The following is a 21,520-nucleotide window of genomic DNA, read 5'->3' as shown; positions in this document are numbered from 1 at the left end:
TTTAGACAAATGTTTCCCAGGTACAGAAACTAAAACATAAGAACAGTAACTAAAAAAAAAAAAAAAAAAAAAAAAAAAAAAAAAAACAAAAAAAAAAAAAAAAAAAAAAAAAAAAGAAACACACAACACCTGATAATCATCAAAGTTATACCAAACAGAAAGAACAGATGCTGCAGTTTATCTTAAAACCTGCTCTGAAATGATATTATAGAGCCACAGTAACAACAACAACAACAACCCCACGGTGCTGGCATAGAAACAGACCCCTGCATCCTCAATGGCCCAAATGAGCAGCTCTGGGTTTGCACACAGACCAAGAGAACTGATCTCAGAAAATACAGCTGGAAAGAACTGGTAGAAGCAATAGAAAACGACATCTGATGGAGACCTCAATATACATTTATACTCTAACAAGCACATTCACCACACACATACAAAATTACACATACAAGTACAATATACAAAATCCCATGTTCCACAAAACAAGATAATAAATAGGAAGCTTCAAAGTATATTTCCCCTGATGTAATAATGCTCAGTTGTACATTTTTCTCCAGTTGTTTCATTTCAACTCCAGAAATAATTCTGCTACAATTCCCTGACCCAAGAGGCAGTGGTAGGAAAAGACAGACTGCATGACAGACGTGCTTGCCCATACCTTCAATCTCAGTGCTTGGGAGGCAGAGGCAGAAAGATCTCTGAGTTCAAAGGCTAGCCTGGTCTATAGGGTGAGTTTGAGGATGAGGACAAGGACAGCCAGGGCTACAAAGAGAAACAAAACAAAAATAAATGACAGCCTTTGCACAGTATTAGAAGCCTTGCTTTAATGGGGCCTTTCCCTTGAGAAAAGGAGCCTCCATTTTGGCATAGATTCTGTTTGTTTGGAAGATATATAACTATGTATCTTCTAGAATATACTTATTAACAAACAGCAAAAGGTATTAGAAAAAAAATCTTACCAGAAAGATCCACAACAGCCTCGTGACTAGAAACTGCTCCTTTCTCAATAAAAAGATCTCGAAAATATTCACTATTAGCTGACAGAACAGACTTATGAGCTTTGTACTCTTCCCCTTCAATTAACAATGTGACATCACAGAACTGGTTGGAAAGTCTCTGTTCATTCAGCTGTTTCAAAACGGCCTGGCAGTGCTTTGGAGAAGACCGTTTTACCACTCCTTTGGTGTCAACCTGCCAAAATATATATTTGAGATAAGAAGTGTATTATATATCACCTACATATATATAGATATAGATATATATCACCTACATTGTTTAGCAAGCAAACAACTTATTATTCTGTTATCTATATACATAAGATACATTACTATTTCCTGCCTTTTAAAAAGACAAGGTTTCCTTATGTAGCTTTGGCTAACTGAACTCATTATGTAGACCAAGTTGACCTAGAACTCCTCCTACCTCTGCTTCTGCCTCCCAAGTGCTAGGATTAAAGACACGAGCCACCGTACCCAGCCACAATGTTTTACTTAATCCTACAAAAAGACAAAACAAAAACCCTTATCCTCCTTTTCGTTGCCTTTTTTCTGGTCAACAATCTGATGTTGTATGACACTAATATAGCCTAGAACAAAACAAATGAATAAGCAAACAACCAACCAAAAAACTAGCCAGGAATTAGGCATGGTTGCACACACCTTAGGTTCCAGCACTTGGAAAGTAGAAGCAGGTGGGATCTGAGTTCAGGCTATCCTGGTTTACACACAAAGTTCAAGGACAGCCAGTGATATGTAAAGAGATCCTGTATCAGAAAGGCCAACAATAAAAACCTAGAAAGGAAGGCAGGGCTGTGGCTCAGTTGGTAGTGTTTACCTAACATGTATGAAGGCCTAGGTTCCATCTCAGCCTCTCATCAACCACAATCTGTGGACCATGTCTGTAATCCAGCACTAACAGAGGCAGGAGCGTCAGAACTTCAAGGTCCTCCTCACCTATGTAGCTAGCTAGTATAAGGCCAGCATTGGCTACATGACCCAACAAGCAGAAGACTCAGTTTAAGCAATTTTAACTTGTTATGTGACCCACAATCTAATTCAGAAAAATATTCTGTATACCTATGTTAATGTATCATTACAATAGGGAGGAGTTAAAATTAGGATACTACTTACAAACACATAGGATACTACATTAATTGTGAAGAATGATGTTCACTGAAGAGTAACAACTGGTTTACATTTAGCTCATTTTGCTTGTAACATAGTAAACAATTAACATGTCTTAAACAATAAGCTTTACTTTAAACCAGCAGTTCTCAACCTGTGGGTACTGGCCCCTTTCATAGGGGTTTAGTATCAGTTATCTTACATAGTAGATAATTCATAACAGTAACAAAATTACAGTTATGAAGTAGCAACAAAAATAATTCTATGGTTGGAGGTCACCACACCATGAGGTGTATTAAAGGGTCACAGCATTAGGAAGGTTGAGAACCACTACTTTAAACAAATACATTCCTTTCAGCTTCAGTTCTCATAGTCAACAGTTGATGTCTTAGATAAACAAATAACAAGAAACCTTGAAGACTGAAAGGAGGATAGAAAGCGCCACTTACAAACACAAGCTCATGTTTAGATACTGGCTTCTTTTTGGAAGACTTGGAGGCTGTGGTTGGAGGTGAAGTAAAGTTGCTCAGGTCATCCTCTGACTCATTACTTTCTTCTCCAGATTCAAGGTCCAATCCCAATTCTTCCAACATTTCCGAAGCATCTGATATTGGACGGGAGCGATCAAGTTTCTCCTGACATTTACTACATTGTTTTATGTAATCTTTAACTTGCTTTAATATACCTTCAGTCAAAGAACAAAACAAAAACAAAATTAACATCAAACTTAAGTGTTCCTACTTGAAAATGATTTATTCATTTTATGTATATGAGTACACTTTCCCTATCTTCAGACACACCAGAAGAGGACATCAGATCCCATTGCAGATGGTTGTGAGCCACCATGTGGTTGCTGGGAATTGAACTCAGGACCTCTGGAAGAGCAGTCAGTGCTCTTAACCTCTGAGCCATCTCTCTAGCCCTCGAAAATGTATTATTAATTTAATGTACATACTAATTTATGTTCATATAAGTATATAAATGTTGATTTGTTTCCACTTTGAGACAGACTTTTTCTTGTTTATTACCAAGTATTTAATTTACTCTGGCATAAGGTGATTATATAACCCTGTCCATTACAAGGTATCCATGAAATAAAATACCTACATACTACATAACTATGTTTCTGTTAGCTAAGTCTATTGGGTGGGAGAGAGAGAGCTCAGAAGTTAAGAGTGCTTGCTGCTTTTCCAGAGCACCTGAATTCAATTTCCAACCTGTCAAGAAGTAGCTCACAACGGCCTGTATCATCAACTCTAGTGGATCCTGCTTCTGGCCTCTGTGGTAGTGCACATCCACATGGCACACACACATATAAAAATAGGTTCTTTAATGTGTTTGTTTTCTGAGACAGGGTTTCTCTGTGTAGTCTTGCCTGTCCTAGAACTCTCTGCACAGACCAGGCTGGCCTCAAACTCCTCCTCCAGGTCCTCCCAAGTGCATGTACCACCTCCACCCAGCAAATTAGGTGGTTTTTTTTGTTTTGTTTTGTTTTTAAAGAAATAAATTTGGCTGTGCAGTGGTGGTGCATGCCTTTAATCCCAGCACTTGGGAGGCAGAGGCAGAGGCAAGTGGATTTCTGAGTTTGAGGCCAGCCTGGTCTACAGAGTGAGTTCCAGGACAGCCAGGGCTACACAGAGAAACCTCCGTCTAGAAAAACAAAAAAAAAAAAGAGAGAGAGAGAAATTTGGTATTGACTTTAAGTCTTTTGGATACTAGCATACCATTCTGTTGGTCTCTTGATCTATGCCTTTTGTAAACACTTCTTGGATAAACTTATAAACTAAACCATAAGCTGTGTGTGTGTGTGTGTGTGTGTGTGTGTGTGTGTGTATACATGTGCTAATTTGGTAATGCTTTAAAATAGTGTCATAGATTGAATTTTTTGTAATGAGAGTTTGATTTGTAATCAATTCCTGAGGCCGGAAGTGCAAGACTGAAGGCCTCTGTAAAGGCGACTCCTTACAAAAAAAAGGGATTGACTTGTATTTTATGTGCATGAGTAGATGGTTTCATGTATGTATGTGTATCACATGTGTGCCTAGTGTGCATGGAGACAATGACAGAATGTTGGTTCTCATGGAACTGGAAATACACATAAGTATAAGCTACCATGTTAGTTCTAGGAACTGAACTCGGGTCTTCTTCAAGATCAGCAAGTGCTTATAACTGCTTTGTCACCATCTTTCCATACCCCCAGTAACAACTCGTATGTACAAGATGCATTACAGTTTATGAAGGTTGAAAATATACTGCATTTGAGGCTTGACAGATAGGTCAGGTGTTAGGAGCTCTCACTATTCTTTTTTTTTTTTTTTTTTTTTTTTAAGATTGATTGATTGATTGATTGATGAGTACACTACATCTGTCAGAACAGAAGAGGGCGTCGGATCCCATTACAGATGGTTGTGCTCTTGTAGTCAACATAGAGATGCATAGTGTTTTGGGAGAGATACTGGAGAAGATAGGTAGGGTATGGGAAGATGATCATATATACCTATTGTATACATGTATAAAAAATCCTTCAAAAAATGTAAAATAATAAGGACAGTTGGACGGATGATGGGTAGTGGTTTACAGTACTTGGCTGCTCTTGCAGATGCTCAGCACCCACACGGTGGCTTACAACCATTTGTAACAGGATCCAATGCCCTCTTCTGACCTCTGTGAGCATCAGGCATATACATATATAAATACAGACAAAACACATAAATTCATCTTAAAATAAAATTAAAAAAATAAAGGTATTAGCTGACGTTCAAAGAGCTCTAGAGAAACTTCAAAAATATCTGAATAATGATGAAAATGGCAAGAAAACCCACGTCCCTGTCTACTACAAAATGTCTGGGAACTATTTTATGACTTTACTCTTAGGCTCAACTCCTAAGAAAATGACAAGATGAAAATCAGGAGTAGCTCTGACAGTGGGAAATGAAGAAGTCAGATTTTTAAAAATGAGATAAAATCTACTTAAATTTGTCTACCCAGTGTTTTCAATTGTTAATTAACCATATGATTTCTATAAAAAATTCTTTTAAACCTGATGATGGTTTTGATCCTAGCAGTCTCGAGGCAAAGACAGGCAGATCTCCGAGTTTGAGAAAGCCGGATTTACAGAGTGAATTCTAGGACAGCCAGGACTGAGAAACCCTGCCTAGAAAAAAAAAAATAATGAGAATAATTTCTTTTAAGAATTATCATATATAAATTCAAGTGTTTTGCCCACTCATGCATATGTGCACCATGAGTTTGCCAGGTGCCCACATAAATAGGGAAAAACTCCAACCCCTTAGAACTGGAGGTACACATGGATGTGAACCATTGGGCAGTGCCAGGAACTGAACCTGGGTTCTCTAAAAGAGCAACAAATGCTCTTAATCACTGGGCTTTCTCTTCAGCCCCAAGATCTCTCTTTTAAAAATGCTCAAATATGGCAGAATTTCTACTCTACCATGCATTTAATCTTTTGCAATTACTGTTAGGATTTTATGGGATGAGACAAAATAGCTCAAAAATAGTGTTTAAATCCCCGTGTGTGTAGGTTCCTATGTGTAAGAGCAATTTTTACTCCTCTGAATTAGACACAATGTCCGTTGTCAGAGACTTTAATAAGAATTATTACATCCAGAATTTTGATATACTTTCTGCTCATCAAAAACAAAGTAAAAAGCCACTACCCCTCAAAAAAAAGGCAACAGCACTAAGCTTGGTGCAGTGGGGCCTGCCTTTAATCTCACTCAGGCAGAGGTAAGAAGATCACTGTACATTTGAAGCCATCCTGATCTTCATAGAAAGTTCCAGGACAACCAGATCTACAGAGATCCCAGTCTCAAAGTAAAATAAAAGATAAAATAACAGCACAGAAAAATTAACAGCATAGTATTGTATGAGGACATCATGTAATCACTGCTAAGAGCATGTCTTGAGGAAAAGACAGTGAAGATATGACAGCTGTATGCTCTTCTGATATTTTTCATAAAATAACTATTATCGAATGAGAAACATTTCAACTACATATCGTAAAAATGAGGCTGAGGTATTTTTATCTACATTGTGCATAGTCTGTTTCTTTATGTTGGTGCTCTAAGCATTTGCCAGGCTCCACCTCCCAGGAAATCCCCTTTGACATTTAGGGAAACAAATGGTACATTCTTCAATGCAAGTTCCTATATTTTCCCAACAAAGTCCCCTGAGATAGTTCTTTGGATGTCAAGTTACTAATAAAAGATTGCTCATAGACTATAGAATCAGAGAGAAATAAATTATACATTGAGCACCCTCCATATCCCAAAAAAATATTAAAAAACAAAAAACAAAAAACAGAAGTGGCTCTGAAAGACGATTCAATAGCCATCTGAAGATGGAGTCCGTCTTCCAGAGGACCAGTGTTCAATTCCCAGCACCCACAAAGTGGTTCACAATTCCGGGTAATTTCAGCTCCAAGAGATCCAATGTTCTCTTCTGGCCTTCATAAGTATCAAGCACACAAGTGATACAAAGATATACATGCTGGCAAAACAATTATACCTGAAATAAATAAATATTTTCATCAATCTTTTTGTTTTGTTTTGATTTGGTTTTTGGTTTTTTTGAGACAGGGTTTCTCTGTATAGTCCTGGCTGTCCTGGAACTCACTCTGTAGACCAGGCTGGCCTCGAACTCAGAAATCTGCCTGCCTCTGCCTCCCAAGTGTTGGGATTAAAGGCATGTGCCACCACGCCAGGCCATCAATCTTTTTTTTTAAGATTTATTTTATTTATACAAATACACTGTAGCTGTCTTCAGAACATACCACAAGAGTGCATCAGATTCCACTGCAGATGGTTGTGAGTCACCATGTGGTTGCTTAGAATTGAACTCAGGATCTCTGGAAGACCAATCAGTGCTCTTTCACTGAGCCATCTCTCTAGCCCCTTTCATATATTTTTTTTAAATCTAAAACTTTTTAAAGTATCAACATGATGTCACAAAATTGCACACCTGACTTCTTTGATCGAACAGTTTTATGCAGGCACTCTAAAATTATTGTTTAAAACTACCTCAAGCTAAGTGTATAAACATAACATACTTTATAAAACATATTTGATCCTTTGTGTTTTATAATAGGGCTGTTTCTTCAAGATAACTCATTATGTGTATACGTAACATGTCCTAAGTTGAAAACAATTAGAAAACCTGTAGTCTAGTCTGGCACAGAAAGACCACTGTCTCAAATAAAAACAAAACAAAAATTAACAACAACAACAACAACAAAAAGACCCTGTTCCTAAGCACTTCTGTCAAACATCCTTAGTGAGTACTAGTTTAATAAAACACCCTGTCTAGTGTCTTGCTCTAGAACAGTGTTTTGTTTGTTTTCAAGACAGGGTCTCATTGTGTAGCTCTGGCTATCCTGGAACTCACAGAGATCAGCCTGTCTGTGTCTCCCAAGTGCTAGGATTAAAGGAACAGAACAAGCCACTCACTATACATGGTCAGGGCTTTTGCTTTTGAACCTTAGTAATATCAATGCTTTAATTTATGATGGGATTATAATCCCAATTATCTTATCAAGAATTGAAAATATCCTTAAATGTAATACATATATAATTCACCCAACCTATCTAACATCAAAGCTGTGTAGTGCATTGCAGAGTATTGGACATTTACCAGTTATCACCTGCTGACTGGGAATCATGCAGGAGAGACAAACAGTAGTGACATTAGTAAAGTGAGACACTGATACTCTGTTTTTACACTTAAACAAAGGTCTCACTAGATAGACCAGGCTGCCTCTGCCTCTCAATATGAACAATATGCAGTCATGATTCTAGTTTTATTCCTCACAGTTAACATTTTGGAAATTTAATTCAGATTTGGGAGGCAGGGTGGGAGAGACCAGGCTGGCCTCAACTTTGCATTGATCCTATGGCCGCTGCCTCTGGAACAATGGGAGTACTGGTATAGGCCTGGCTTAATTCAGGGGATTGTTGGTGGTGGTGGTGATTTTTTTCATTTCACTTAATTTGGTTTGGTTTTTTTGAGATATGGTTAGCCTTGGTTGTACTGGAAACATTCTATAGACCAGGCTGGCCTTAAACTCAGAGATCTGCCTGCCTCTGCCTCCCAAGCGCTAGGATTAAAAACATATACTACCACACCCAGCTTATTTCAGGCATTCTTTACAAATATCAAATAAGGGTTAGGAGATCATATGAGCTGCCAGGGAAGATGGCTAACAATTTAGAGCACTTGTTGTTCTTTTAGAGGACCAAGGTTTGATTCCATGCACCCACATTCACAACCATTCATAACTCCAGTTCTAGGAATCCCGTTTGACCTCTGTAGGCTCCAGGCACACATTTACATACAAGCAAAACACCCATACACACAAAATTTTGAAATACAAAGAAAAACTGTATGAGAATAAGATAAACCTGTTACCCACAAAGGAATTCTCTAAGGAACCAAAGGACTACCAGAGAGTTCCTACCACAGGCTTGATGACAGAGTTGGGAAACCTAACAAAAATTAGCATCTACAAATGAGATGGCTTGACAAATAAGGCTGCCAGCCCTAGCCTGCATGTTCGTACACATACACACAGCACATAAAATAGAATTTTAAAAACTTACTAGAAAGATTGAGGGACTGGTGGGAAGACAGCTCAGTAGTAAACAGTACTTTTGTTCTTTCAAATTCTGAGCACCTACCTGGTGTCAGAAACATCTGTAATGTAACTCCAGTTCTGAATCCAATGCCCTTCCCTGACCTTCGTGGGCAGCTGGTGCTCACACACATCCAGGGAAAACATTCATTCACATACATACAATTTTTAAAAAATTAAAAAGAAAAAGGTCAAGCTTTTCTGCTCTCATCTGCTCTCCAAGGAATCAAACAGTGTTAGGGTCATTATATTTTGACTCCCAAATAATCAATGATTTGGTGGTACAGGTCTATAATCCCAGCTAGTGAGGCATTCAGACCCTGAATTCAAGGCCGGCCTGAGTAATTTAGTGAGATCTTGCCTCAAATAGAGAAACAATCAGTCAATAAATCAGTTGTCTTATCTTTTCTCAACATGTACTGCGCAACACAGTTCCCGAGGCTATTTTCACAAAGTAAAAAGAACGTTAACGCATTAGGACACAGGATCCCATATCGTCACCGTGATTGGTGCGTCAGGGCTGTAATAGCAACACGTGAGAGGCTGAGGTGGGAGGATCGCCACACTCAAAACAAGAAAAAACTACGACAGAAGTGTCAGCATTCCTCCTAATAAAACCTCTTATGGTATGTCGGTCTTGTCCCATCACCCGAGAAAACGAAGGATCTGGCAGTCTGGAAGGTTGCCTAGTGCCCTCAAACCGGAACTCACGGCGACTGCGCCATCATTAGTCCTAATAACCACATTATTCTTTTTGTTTTTTCTGTGTCGCAGTTGCAGAAACAGAGAGATTTGGACCTAGCCCAATGGCCCAATCCGAGCGGCACTCACTGGGAGACCGCAGCCGGGGCTGGGGCCAGCCTTCTAAGGCAGAAAGAAGGCAGCGGGAGCCGGAGAGGGTAGGTCTGCCTCTGCCTCTCCCGCTCCCACCAGCCCCCTAGGGACCTCAGGGGGGCGGGCCCAGCCAGGCCGCGCCACGCCCTCCACCGCCTGGCCCGGCCCCGAGGGAAGCCCCCGAAGCCCCACCCCGGGCGAGGGTCCGCCCCCAGCCTCCCGGGCCTCCTTCCTGTAGGGGAAGTGCGGCTGCTTTCGCGTCCCCAGGCCGCTCCGCTCGGCTCGGCTGGGTCCCGCGGCCGCCGCGCAGCCGAACGGACGCACGCCCGCCCGCCCTCCTGCACGCCGCCGGGCTCAGGGCACGGCCGGGTCCCAGACTTGGGCGCTCGCGGGTGCGCACGCAGGCCGAGCCGAGCCGCCCCGTCCTCCGTCCCTCACGGTGCCCGGGGCCCCGGCGCGCTCACCTCGCCACCAGTAGGTCTTGGACAGATCGTGCCAGGTCTGGTGCCGGGTGTGGTGGGTGCCCCCGGGGCCCAGGTGAGCCGCCTCGATGAGGCCCTGGCGCCGCTCGGGCTGCAGCACCACCTCCAGCTCGGCGAAGGTCTTGCGGTGCCGCTGCCGCCGCTGGTAGTAGAGTGTCCCGCCGCGCACGACGTAGCAGGCGGCGGCCTTGCGGATCTTCCGCTTGACATTGCCCTCGGTGCCCGGCGCGTAGGGCTCGCGTTCGTTCGTCAGGTAGCGCAGGATGGCCCGGTAGCTCTCCTCGCTTGACATCGCCGCCGGCAGCGCCCTCGGGGGCGCCTGTCAGTGACCGGGAGAGGCAGACAGCGGCCCCGGCTCGGCCGAGGGACGGCGGCGGCGGCGACCCGGGGAGGAGCGAAGGCGACGCCTGTGCTGGGCGCTCTCTCTCTCCGAGGGCGCCCGCCCGGCCGCCCGGCCGCAGCGCGGAAGGGGAGAACCGACGACCCGGTAACCAGGGGGAACTGCACTTCGGCAGCGCGCGGGATCCGCTGGCGACTGACAAAATGGCTGCTGCACCACCGGAAGTGACGCGAGCGCTGGGGCGGGGCCGGCGCCCCGATTGGAGCGCTCTCCGGCTCTGGCTCCCAGGGAGCCGGCGGTGTGACGTCAACGCTGCGGGAGGACATATTGGAAGAGGGCAGCCGCGCTGCCCTGCAGATCCGAGGGGCCTCAGCAGACATCTTAAGTCCTGGCAGGTCCCTCCCCCACCGCCCTCCCTTTCCTTTCCCACGCTCTCTGGAAAGCCACGTGGTTGAGCGGGTCGCTGTTTGTTTCCCTGAGACCCTCCCGGTAAACGGTGACTGAGCCGGTTCTGTAGACTCCATATACTAGATACCGTTTGAAACTGTAACAATTGGTTGCCACTGGCTGAGCCCCTGGGCCAAAGACTGTCGCAGTATTATCAAGCATTAAGTGCTTCAGTGTTACGAATTATCCTCTTAAGAATTATCTGCAAACTAAGTTATTTTCTAGAATCATCACCATGGTGACGACTATGCAGGTCCAGATTACTTAGATGATTAAGTGCAGAAATAACTCAATCCCGTTTCCTTCTAATGCTGACACTTGGTACTTATTCCTTGAAGCTAGGTTCCAGGCTTCCCAACCCAATGGTTTAGCTGAAGAAGCTATTCTTTTTTTCCTGCCTAGAGGACACATACTTATCTATGATGCCTTTAAACAGGTGAGGAGCAAGCAGGTGGCAGTGGGTTCAGAAACCAGTGTTCCATCATGTATAAAGGAAATGGAGGGTGAAAATCCCGGGGATTCAGATACAGGATTGTATAGGGTGTGGCTTCATAACCTTTGTACTAACCAGATTTTGAATCAAATCTTGAGAATATACGTAAAAGAATGTGTCAAATACAATTAAGATCCACCTAAGCATTTGCAGGTAACAGGAGCTGTTACTAGTCTTCTGTGTTTTTTTTCTTTAATCACTTTCCTAAGAAAAGCCAAACTGAACTCGTGTCCTTGCAAAGGTCTACATTCCATGTACCAATTTTACAAACTAATGGTTGTTGGGGAAAAACCTAGCTACTAGGCTAGTCTCAAAATAACAACCCTCAGATGTCAGATTCTTTTAATATTTTATTTTTTATATATGTGAGTGCATGGTCACTGTCTTCAGACACACCAGAAGAGGACTCCCATTACAGATGGTTGTGAGCCACCAATGTGGTTGCTGGGAATTGGAAGTCAAGACTTCTGTTAAGAGCAGTCAGTGCCCTTAACCACTAATTTCATCATATAACCAAGATGTCCTTGGACTTCTGAGGCCTCCAGTTTACAGGCAGGCCCTATACTCAATTCCACTTGAAAGAAAACTCAAAATGTTATATGGCTTTGTAACTCTTAGCCCAGAAAGCAATATCTAATAACTAATCAAAGCACTCAAATAGGAAGATTACGGAGTTTAAGGCCAGAATGTCTCTTCTCCTTTCCTAAAAAAAAAAAAAAAAAAAAAAGAGGGTGTGTAGTGGCACCATGCCTTTTATCTCAGTACCCAGAAGGTCCAGGAGGTAAAAGCTGGTTAATTTCTTGAGAATTTCAGGTCACAGGTGACAGTGAAACCTTGTTTCAACAGAAAAAATGTCCAGCTGGATGTGTAGGTACATTCCTATATAAAATACTGACAGGTGGCAAGACAATCTTGAGGCTCCAGGTCCTGAATCTTAAAACCATTTAAGACAACAGTGGTCTTCGCTGAAGGTCTTCATGGGGAAACTGAGTGATGGGTTAAGCAGTTACATGGAACCAAGGCTGGCCTTCAAATCTTTCCATGTCTCCCAAGTGCCAGGATCATAGCTATACTCCAAACATAGCTCACAGCCATATCATTTTGTTTGCCATCTCCTCAACTAACATAATAGAAGGCATTGCATTGTAGCTGAGATGTCCTGGAACAAGATCTGCCTCCTGAGTGCTAGATTAAGTAAGTGTGTGTGCCACCACACAAATGAGGAATAAACATTTTTAGCTGGAGATTGGACCTAGGAACTCAAGTCAAGCAAAGCATACAGTCTATGGCTAAAATGCCTTGCCCCAAGTAAGAATACATGCTTTCGTTGAGGAAAACAAAAATCAATTAGCACCACCTAGAGTTAAAGACAGATCTTTATTTCAAACTCTGATCTACCATATTAGCGTTTCCCACCAACTCTGGGGGCAGAGACCTTCACAGGCTTCACAATCTTTTGTTTAGGTGCTGCCTTTGTGGGGGCCTGCAAAAAAAAAAAAAAAGACATCACTTATTCACTTGTAGAGATCATACACAACTGTGGGAATCAGCTCTGCTACTACCATATTGTTCTCAAAGATCAAACTTAGGACACCAGGCTACAGGTGCCTTTACCTGCTGAGCCAACTTGTTGGCCCAGAATTTTTTTTCAATCTTTATTTATTACACTTGCAGGGACAGAGGTAGAGTGCTACACGGGCTCTTTCCGTTCACCTTATAGGTCCCCAAGACCAAATTAGGGCTGTACAAAACCACCTTTACTAGCAGCCATTTGCCCACCCAAGAATGAAAAACTGACATTCTCTGGCTTAAAAAAAAATTTTGTTTCTTGAGACCAAGTCTCTGTGTAGTCCTGGTTGCTCTCCTCTGCCCCCAAGAGCTCGTATTAAAATAAAGGGATTGGTGAATCTCCATGGGCTACCTCTGGCTTACATTTTTAACTCCTAGAAAAGGCTGGCTACACCCATACTGTTGTACCATTACTCAGAGTATACAATTACCTCAAAACAATGTCTAAAAACACAAAAGCCAAGCCGAGCACACAGGGATACACGCTCATAGTCCTTGGTAGGCAGCAGGATTATACTTAAGACAAATCTGATTGATAGTTCCAAGCCAGCCCAGGTTATATCCCATTTCAGAAAAACCCACTTAAAAAAATAAATAAGTAAAAAGAGGCAGGCGATTTCTGAGTTCCCGGTCAGCCTGGTCTACAAAGTGAGTTCCAGGACAACCAGGGCTATACAGAGAAACCCTGCCTCGAAAAACAAACAAACAAAACAAAACAAAGCAAAGCTAGCTTTAATTTCTCTTAACACATCTAAAATTAAAGCTCACTAGAAACCAGAGATGCAACCATTCTATCTAGAAACTACCTACAACCATTTCCAATAGAAACTTGAACTTTGCACTTTGCCAACCCTTGCCTTAAGGATAAAATTTCCTATTTTAAGAAACCCAAGAGCATCCCCATAGTTACCTTGGCAGCAGCCATTGCTGTCTTCTTTGATGCCTGCTTAGCCTTTTTTGCTTCCTTGGCAGCCCTGTAGTGTCATATAAGTAACATTAAGCAAGACACTTTACTCTTTAAGAACACAACTTATTGGCATGAAGCTAGAGCTTTAGACAAGTGGGATCATCATAAATTCTTTCTCCCTATCTGCACATAAAATCCAAAATCCAGTCAGGGACGATAGCACATGCCTACAATTACATAGATGATGAAACCGTGGCAGTTACAACCCAAAGCAAAGACAACCAGGGTTTTACTGGGAGAGCTTGGCAAAGAACCCCACCAAAACAAACAAACATCCTAAGAATTGCTGATAAACCCCATTATCCAAGTCAGCTAAATTTAATAAGTTGTACAGTAACTACTTAAGTTTAGCAATTTAAAGTATATGCATGTATTATGTTTCTACCAACCAACAGTGCCACAAGATTGGGTTTCTGTAAAGTCTGACCCACAGCTGAAATGTTGGCGGTAGAGCAGTCCTTACCTGATAGCCTGTTCTCGCTGGGCTTTCCTAACTTCTGGTTTCTGATTCCTCTTGGCCATTATATCAGCAAGAGACGCACCAGTGATGGCTCGTTGGAATTTGACTGCACGGCGGGTTCTTTTCTTTTGGATTTCTTCCTACAAAGCAAAGACTAAGACTTATCAACCTTACTCAATGAAGTAAAAATTAACGTCAAAGAACATTATTGAGAGGGAGGCGTTCTGGGACAGGTTCTCTCTCGTCCTGGAACCCTGTAGACCAGGCCTGCCTCTGCTGCCCCCAGTGCTGGGATTGGAGGTGTGCATGCAAGGCCATGCCCGGCCCCTTGGTCAGAGAGCTTTTAAATTTCATATTCAACAAGTTAATTCAGGCCAGTTATATGAAATAAAAATTGCTCTCTACGTTATGAGCTGTGTTAAGCTTGTATCACAAATAATGACCAGTTTTACTACTAAAAAGGGACCAAAAATCCTGACCTTTCAGGCAGAATGGCTCACTTAGGGAGTTGGATAGTATTTTAAAAATAATTTTAGGGGTCGGGCAGTGGTGGCACACGCCTTTAATTCCAGCACTTGGGAGGCAGAGGCAGGCGGATTTCTGAGTTCTCGAGGACAGCCTGGTCTACAGAGTGAGTTCCAGGACAGCCAGGGCTATACAGAGAAACCCTGTCTCGAAAAACCAAAAAAAAAAACAAAAAAAACAAACAAAAAAATACTGGCTGCTCTTGCAGAGGACCCCGGTTCTGTTCCCAGCACCCAGATGGTGGGTCACAAGTCACAAGTCTAGTACCAAAGGATGTGACACTGTTTCTGACTTCTGCAGATACCAAGCACATACATGGAGCACTTACAAGTATGCAGGCAAACATTCACACACGGAAAATAAATCCAAAAGCAAAACATTATTAATATTAAAACGCTTTAGCAAGACTGCTTACAGACTTAAGAAATGGACTTGTTTAACTTAGGCAGAGAACATTTGTGACAAGAAAACTACCAAGCTTTAGTATCCAAGAGTCCAAAGTTTGCTTTTGATTCTATACTGCAAACATACATTATTATGAGAAACAAGTTCCCACAATGTACCTTTAAGTCCAAGAACAAATACTCTAAGATAGGTGTATGTGAAATTACCCTTCTCATTGAAAAGAAAAATTTACTAGATTGTCTTAAATTAGAAAAATAACACAAGCCGGGCGGTGGTGGTGCACGCCTTTAATCCAAGCACTTGGGAGTCAGAGGCAGGTGGATTTCTAAGTTCGAGGCCAGCCTGGTCTACAAAGTGAGTTCCAGGTAGCCAGGGCTATAAAGAGAAACTCGAAAACCAAAAAGAAAGAAAAATAACACAATTTGTTTCATGATTTTTCCAAATTCTTCTTATAACAATTAATTCCATCACTCCTTATATTTCAGTCTTTATTACTCTGCCTATTTTAGGTACCTCATAAAAGTGAAACTGTGTAATCATACCTAGCTCAATGGTTCAAAACCTGTCTCACCCCTTTGGGGCTTAAAGAACATTTCACAGTGCTCTCCTAGCAATATCAAACAAGTCATCGGTTTAAAATAGCATTGAATTCGCTTTGGGACTCTTCACTGGGGCCACATTATCTTAATATCTGATATTTACATTACAATTCATAACAAAAGCAAACTAGTTATGAAGTAACAATGCAACCACTTTACGGTTGAGGTTTACCACAAGGTAAGGAACATATGGGTCACAGCATTAGGAAGGCTGAGAACCACTGCTCTAACCCATTTCTTCAGTCTAATGCTGGCTGTTTTTCACCTTTTTTAGAGGGGGAAATATCCCAATACATATATATTTATGGCTGAATACCCCTAACCAAAAACTTGGGCCTTTGAGAACAATCACCGCAAATTGAAAATTCCACATTTGGCTTCATTAAAGGGGTTGCTGTCAAATATTGGTTTTTGTTTTTTTTTTAGAAAAATAACTTTCAGGGTAGAAGAGAATGGAGCTGCTTTTTAGAATTGGATCCCCCCCCACCCCCCTCTCTCTCTCTCTCTCACACACACACACACACCTCCTCCCCTAAAGCCAAAAGTTTTCAGGTTCAACACATTTCAAGCATTCAACTGATTGTAACCACCGTTTTTGCAGTTAGGGTTTTACTTTGTATCCTTGGCTGGCCTCAAGTCAATTCTAGAAGAGCACACCTTTAATCCCAGCACTCAGGAGGCAGAGGCATGTGGATTTCTGAGTTCCAGGCTAGCCTGGTCTACAGAGTGAGTTCCAACTATCATTTTATTCTAGGATTTCTGTTTCTCTACATCCTCACACCTGTAAGATTCCCTCCCCCCATTTATGTATCCAAAAGGATCTACTAATATATAATTAATCTTTGTTTTCACTAACTCTGTACTACATGTTCTGCTTTGGGAAACAAGGTCTTATGTAGCCTAGGCTGACTTTGAATTACGGATCCTCCCTCCTGCTTCTACCTCCCAGACACTGGCCTTACATGAGTGGGCCACCATGCCCACTTAACCTATTTCACATCTGGAACCACTATTTACTATAATGCCCTGCTAGAATCTATTTAAGGAGGCTCACACATGCCAAGCCTAACCATTAGCTGTTGTCCTATCACCACACCTCTACCCAGAGCAACACCTACCCATCCTAAGGACCTCTTCAACCCAAATGAAGCTTACAGAGAGGAATCCTTTCAAATTTCAACACACAGCTCTGAAGGCTATGCTACACAAGGCCACACTAACAAGTTCTGTTACTTTGTCTAATGGTTTAAGAGCACATTGCATAGTTTTGTTTAACCAAAATTTAACCTGGCAAAATCTGACTGTAATTTTAAAAGAGGCTACTAGCAAACTGTATTCCACTTACCGACTGCCCTTTCTTGTGTTTTCTTCTGTAGAGAACAGTCCAGTTTATCTGCCGAGGATTCCTTTTGGAAAGGAATGCGGACTCACATTTTGCATTAAGAAACTGGAAAACCTGCAGTTAACAAATTCATGTTCAAATTAGACATTCCTTTTACACAAAGTAGAGACTGAAGTCCTTCTACAATTTTATTCTACTTCTCTCATCTCAATATATAAATATATAAAGGAGGCAAGGTATCTCTGTGACACAAATGACAGGGTGGCATCAATGCTACGTCTTTTCTCAGGAGCAGCCAAATCTACACTAGTCGCAAAGGGACGGGTGGCTCTGAGCCCTCTGGGACTCCAAAAGATCTGAAGCCCATTTCCCTTTCCCATGAGTTACATACAGCACTCGTTTACAGCTTGGTTCACACCCCATCAAGAGTCCCTCAAGTTCCCCATCCCACACGCAGTCCCCGGGGCCTGCCGGAGACAACCGACCGTCCTTTCACTCCCGGCGTCCCGAGCCGCGCTCGGCCCAGCCGGCCTTTACCTTCCCGTCGGTCCTGGCGTAGCGCCGCCCGTGTCCCGGGTAGATCTTATACCCGCTGAAACTGCACAGCTCGACCCTGGAAGGAAAGGGCGAAGCTCGTTAGTCTGTGCGCTGCAAAGAGGAGCCATCCCCGGGAGCTCGGCCTCAGGATGGAGGCGGATTGGGGTACCGGGCGCCCGCTTACTTCATGGTGATAGATGTCGGCCTGCCGGGGGAAAGATGGCGAAGAGAAAGAACGAATCATGGGAAAACACCTTATAGGGCAGAGAGAATCTCCTCCCTAAATTCCCTTCCTCGACCCCGGCGCCCAGTGATGATGTCACTTCCGAGCGCCCAGTCTCTGTTTCCTAGCAACAGCTTTCTTCCTAAATTATTGGCGGGTAGTGGGTTTGAAGTGTTCCTTTAAGGTCCAAGTCGGTCCTTGGCTTGGGTTCTGTGTCTTTTTATTTCCCCAGGTAGTGTTCTAGAATCTAAAGCCAGCATTTCGCAGAATTATGAACAAGAGACAAGGGTGTCTACGTGTCTCTTCTCCTCTTACGAAGCCGCAGACGAGTATGTCGCAGGTAAAACCTGAAGGTCACATTTTGCTTTTGGCTTTGGATTATTCCTTGTAACAAAACTAAATCGTAGCGGCCGACAGTGTGGCCCAGAGCTAGCACGAGCGGTACGCAAAGCCCTGGATTAAATCCCCACCTCCAAAAATTATTCGAGCCCGCCTCTGTGGGGCAAGCTTTTAATCTCAGCTCTCTGGGAGCCACTCGCAGGCTAGTCTGCAGAGTACTAAGAGTTACAACGTTGAAAATAATTAATCACTCGTTCACATAGGTAGCCAGCACTTGTAATGCGAACACTCAGGAACTAAGGCGGGACTACCACAAGTTTGAGATCAGCCTTTGTTACAGAGTGAGACCCTGACTCAAAACCTAAGTTACGGCTAGAAAGCTGAGCAGGTTAAGAGTATATACAACTATTGAAGAGGACCAGAGTTCAGCCACCTGTAACTCCATCTACCTGCCTGACCCCGAACTCATGAGTGTACTCTCTCTCTCTCTCTCTCTCTCTCTCTCTCTCTCTCTCTCTCTCTCTCACACACACACACACACACACACACACACAAAAGCAAAATAATAATAATAAGTAAAAAAGCGATGTTAGCCAGCTGGTGGAGGCACACCTTTAATCCCAGAAGAGTCAGGCTGGTCGCTATGACTTTGAGGCCAGCCTCGCCCACTGGAAGTTGCAAGACAGCAAAGGCTCCACAGACAGAGACCTTGTCCCTAAAAACCGAAAAGAAAAGAAAAGAAAAGCTATTTTATGTGGCTGGAGAAATGGCTCAGCAGTTAGGAGTGCTGGCAACTCTTCCAAAGGACCTGACTTCAATTCCCAGTACCCAGGTGGCAACTCAATAACCATAACTCCAGTTCCAGGGGATCTGGCACCTTCTCATGGACATACATACAAGCAAAACACCAATGAATGTAAAGATAAATAAATCTTAAGAAGAAAGAAAAGCTATTTTAGAACTTGAAAAGATGGTTCAGTTTGTAAGAGCACTTGTTGAATTAGTAGAAGACTGGCATTAGACATGGTCCAACATACACATGGTGGCTCACAACCATCTGTATTTTCCAGTTCCAGGAAATCCAGCTGGGTTTTCTGACCTCCAGTGACAACACAGTGCCACATGGTGCACACATGTACAGCTAGCCAAAACATTCAGACACAAAGTCAGGTGAAATTTAAAAATAAATAAAAACACTTTTAATTAAAAAAAAAAACTTTTAAAGAACTTCTGGATATTTGGCAGGCAGAGATGGGCAGATCCCAGAGTTTAAGGACAGCCTGGTCTACAGAGCAAGTTCTAGGATTGCCAGGGTCGTGTGTAGCCTGTCTCAAAAACAGAACACCAACCAAAACCTGGAAATGCAGTCGCCATAGAGAAGCTCGGGTGAGGACAGATGGGAACTTGGGATGGGACATTCTCAGTGAGGGAAAGAGATATAGCAGGAGCCAGCTGATGGATTTTGTGGAAGGCTGCCAACTCTGTTCTAAATCACTGCTTACTGAAACAAATATAGTGGTTAATATTTTCTATTTTTTTTGGAGGGGGGGTTCGAGTCAGGGTTTCTCTGTANGAACTCAGAAATCCACCTGCCTCTGCCTCCCGAGTGCTGGGATTAAAGGCGTGCGCCACCACGCCCGGCATATTTTCTATTTTTATGAGCAACTCACAATGTTCTGTAAGTGGGTAGTTGAGAAATGGGTGAGCAATTCTAAGAAAGCTGTTAGTTCTGCAAGATGGTACCTTGGGATTTCTGAATCAGGAGGATCAGGATCAAGACCATCCTCTGCTACACAGTCTGAGGTCAGTCTAGGAAGCACGAGACCCCCTCCTCAGAAATGGAAAGGCGGAAGTTGGGGAGATGGCCCAGTGGTTACAAAGTGCCTGCTATGAAAGCATTTGGACCTGGTTCAGATGCCTAGCACTTAGTAAAAGCCAGTATGGTGGAATGTACCTGAACTTCAGCACTGGGGATTCTGACACAGGAGGATCCAAGAGTTAGTTGGCCAGCCAGTCCAAGTTCAGGTTCAGTGAGACACTCTGTGCCCCAGTTAGACACTTGAGAGTCTCAACTGAGGTGTTTCCCAGACCAAACCATCTTTAGGACATGCCTAGAATTCTTGTCTTAATTGCTAGTTGATGGAAGAGGGCCTAGTCAGTCCATGATGTGCAGCACTGTTCCATGACTCCCCTGGGCAGGTGGTCCTGAGCTGTCTATGAAAGCTGGCTGGGAGATGGCTAGAAGGCAAGTTCCTACACAGTTTCTGTTGTACCTTTTTGGCTGTGAAATAAGTTCCTCAGTAGGAAGTAGTGCTTTGTGCAATAGCAAACAAATGTGCCTCCAAGTAACCGCTGAGTTCTGTCCCTTCCTGCTGTCTGGATTGTAAGCTGAAATAAACTCCTTCCTTTCTTGAATTTCTTTTGGTTGTTGTATTTGTCATGGCAAAAGAATAAAAATCCCCTGCCTCAAGAAATGAGGCATAGGGCTGGTGAGATGGCTCAGCGGGTAAGAGCACCCAACTGCTCTTCCAAAGGTGCAGAGTTCAAATCCCAGCAACCACATGGTGGCTCACAACCATCCTTAACAAGATCTGACGCCCTCTTCTGGAGAGTCTGAAGACAGCTACAGTGTACTTACATATAATAAATAAATCTTTAAAAAAAAAAAGAAATGAGGCATAGAGAGCTAGTGATATGGTGCTCTCTGCCAAGTCTGACAGCCCTTATTGGGTTCCTGGAACCCACGTGGTGGAAGGAGAAAACCAACTCCTAGAAGCTGCCCTCTGACCTCCACGTGCGTGCCTTTACACACAAGCTGTGTTTTACCAACAACAAATAAACAAAATGTAAAATTCCAGCAGAGGCAGGCGGGTCTCTGTGAGTTCAAGGCCAGCCTGGTTCAGTTCCAGGACAGATAGAAATATATACATACATGCATGCAGAGAAATCCTGTCTACAAACAAACAAACAAAATGGGCTGGAGAGATGGCTCAGCTGTTAAGAGCACTGATTGCTCTTCAAGAGGTCTTGAGTTTGATTCCCAGCAACCACATGGTGGCTCAAAACCATCTGTAATGAGATCTGATGCCCTCTTCTGGTTTATCTGAAGACAGCTACAGTGTACTCATATACATACATAAATAAATCTTTTTGTTTTTTGAGACAGGGTTTCTCTGTGTAGCCCTGGCT

The 21,520-nt window shown here is 42.9% G+C and overlaps 2 protein-coding genes across 2 annotated transcripts in view; both read right to left on the bottom strand.

Annotated features, from left to right (window-relative positions):
• The window catches only part of Zbtb11 (zinc finger and BTB domain containing 11), a 35,195-nt gene extending 24,553 nt beyond the window's left edge, over positions 1 to 10,642 (bottom strand). The window contains exons 1-3 of the mRNA XM_021209630.2: positions 10,068 to 10,642; positions 2,573 to 2,808; positions 960 to 1,191 (exon numbers count right to left, since the gene is read on the bottom strand). Coding sequence (XP_021065289.1) covers positions 960 to 1,191; positions 2,573 to 2,808; positions 10,068 to 10,377 — 778 coding nt within the window. The 5' untranslated portion in view covers positions 10,378 to 10,642. The remainder of the gene's footprint in view (positions 1 to 959; positions 1,192 to 2,572; positions 2,809 to 10,067) is intronic.
• Positions 10,643 to 12,723: 2,081 nt separating this feature from the next.
• On the bottom strand, positions 12,724 to 18,042 carry Rpl24 (ribosomal protein L24). Its single transcript, XM_021209658.2, has 6 exons — positions 17,954 to 18,042; positions 17,770 to 17,845; positions 17,236 to 17,346; positions 14,365 to 14,501; positions 13,845 to 13,908; positions 12,724 to 12,848 (listed from the first exon to the last, which is right to left on the bottom strand). Exons 1-6 carry the CDS (start codon positions 17,956 to 17,958, stop codon positions 12,768 to 12,770), a joined length of 474 nt encoding a protein of 157 aa, XP_021065317.1. The 5' UTR covers positions 17,959 to 18,042; the 3' UTR covers positions 12,724 to 12,767.
• Positions 18,043 to 21,520: the final 3,478 nt, after the last annotated feature.

This window comes from Mus pahari, chromosome 12 (genome assembly GCF_900095145.1).
Source record: "Mus pahari chromosome 12, PAHARI_EIJ_v1.1, whole genome shotgun sequence".
NCBI classification, from domain to species: domain Eukaryota; kingdom Metazoa; phylum Chordata; class Mammalia; order Rodentia; family Muridae; genus Mus; species Mus pahari.
Note: the sequence above shows the minus strand (reverse complement) of the source record. Positions and strands in the feature narration are given on the sequence as shown.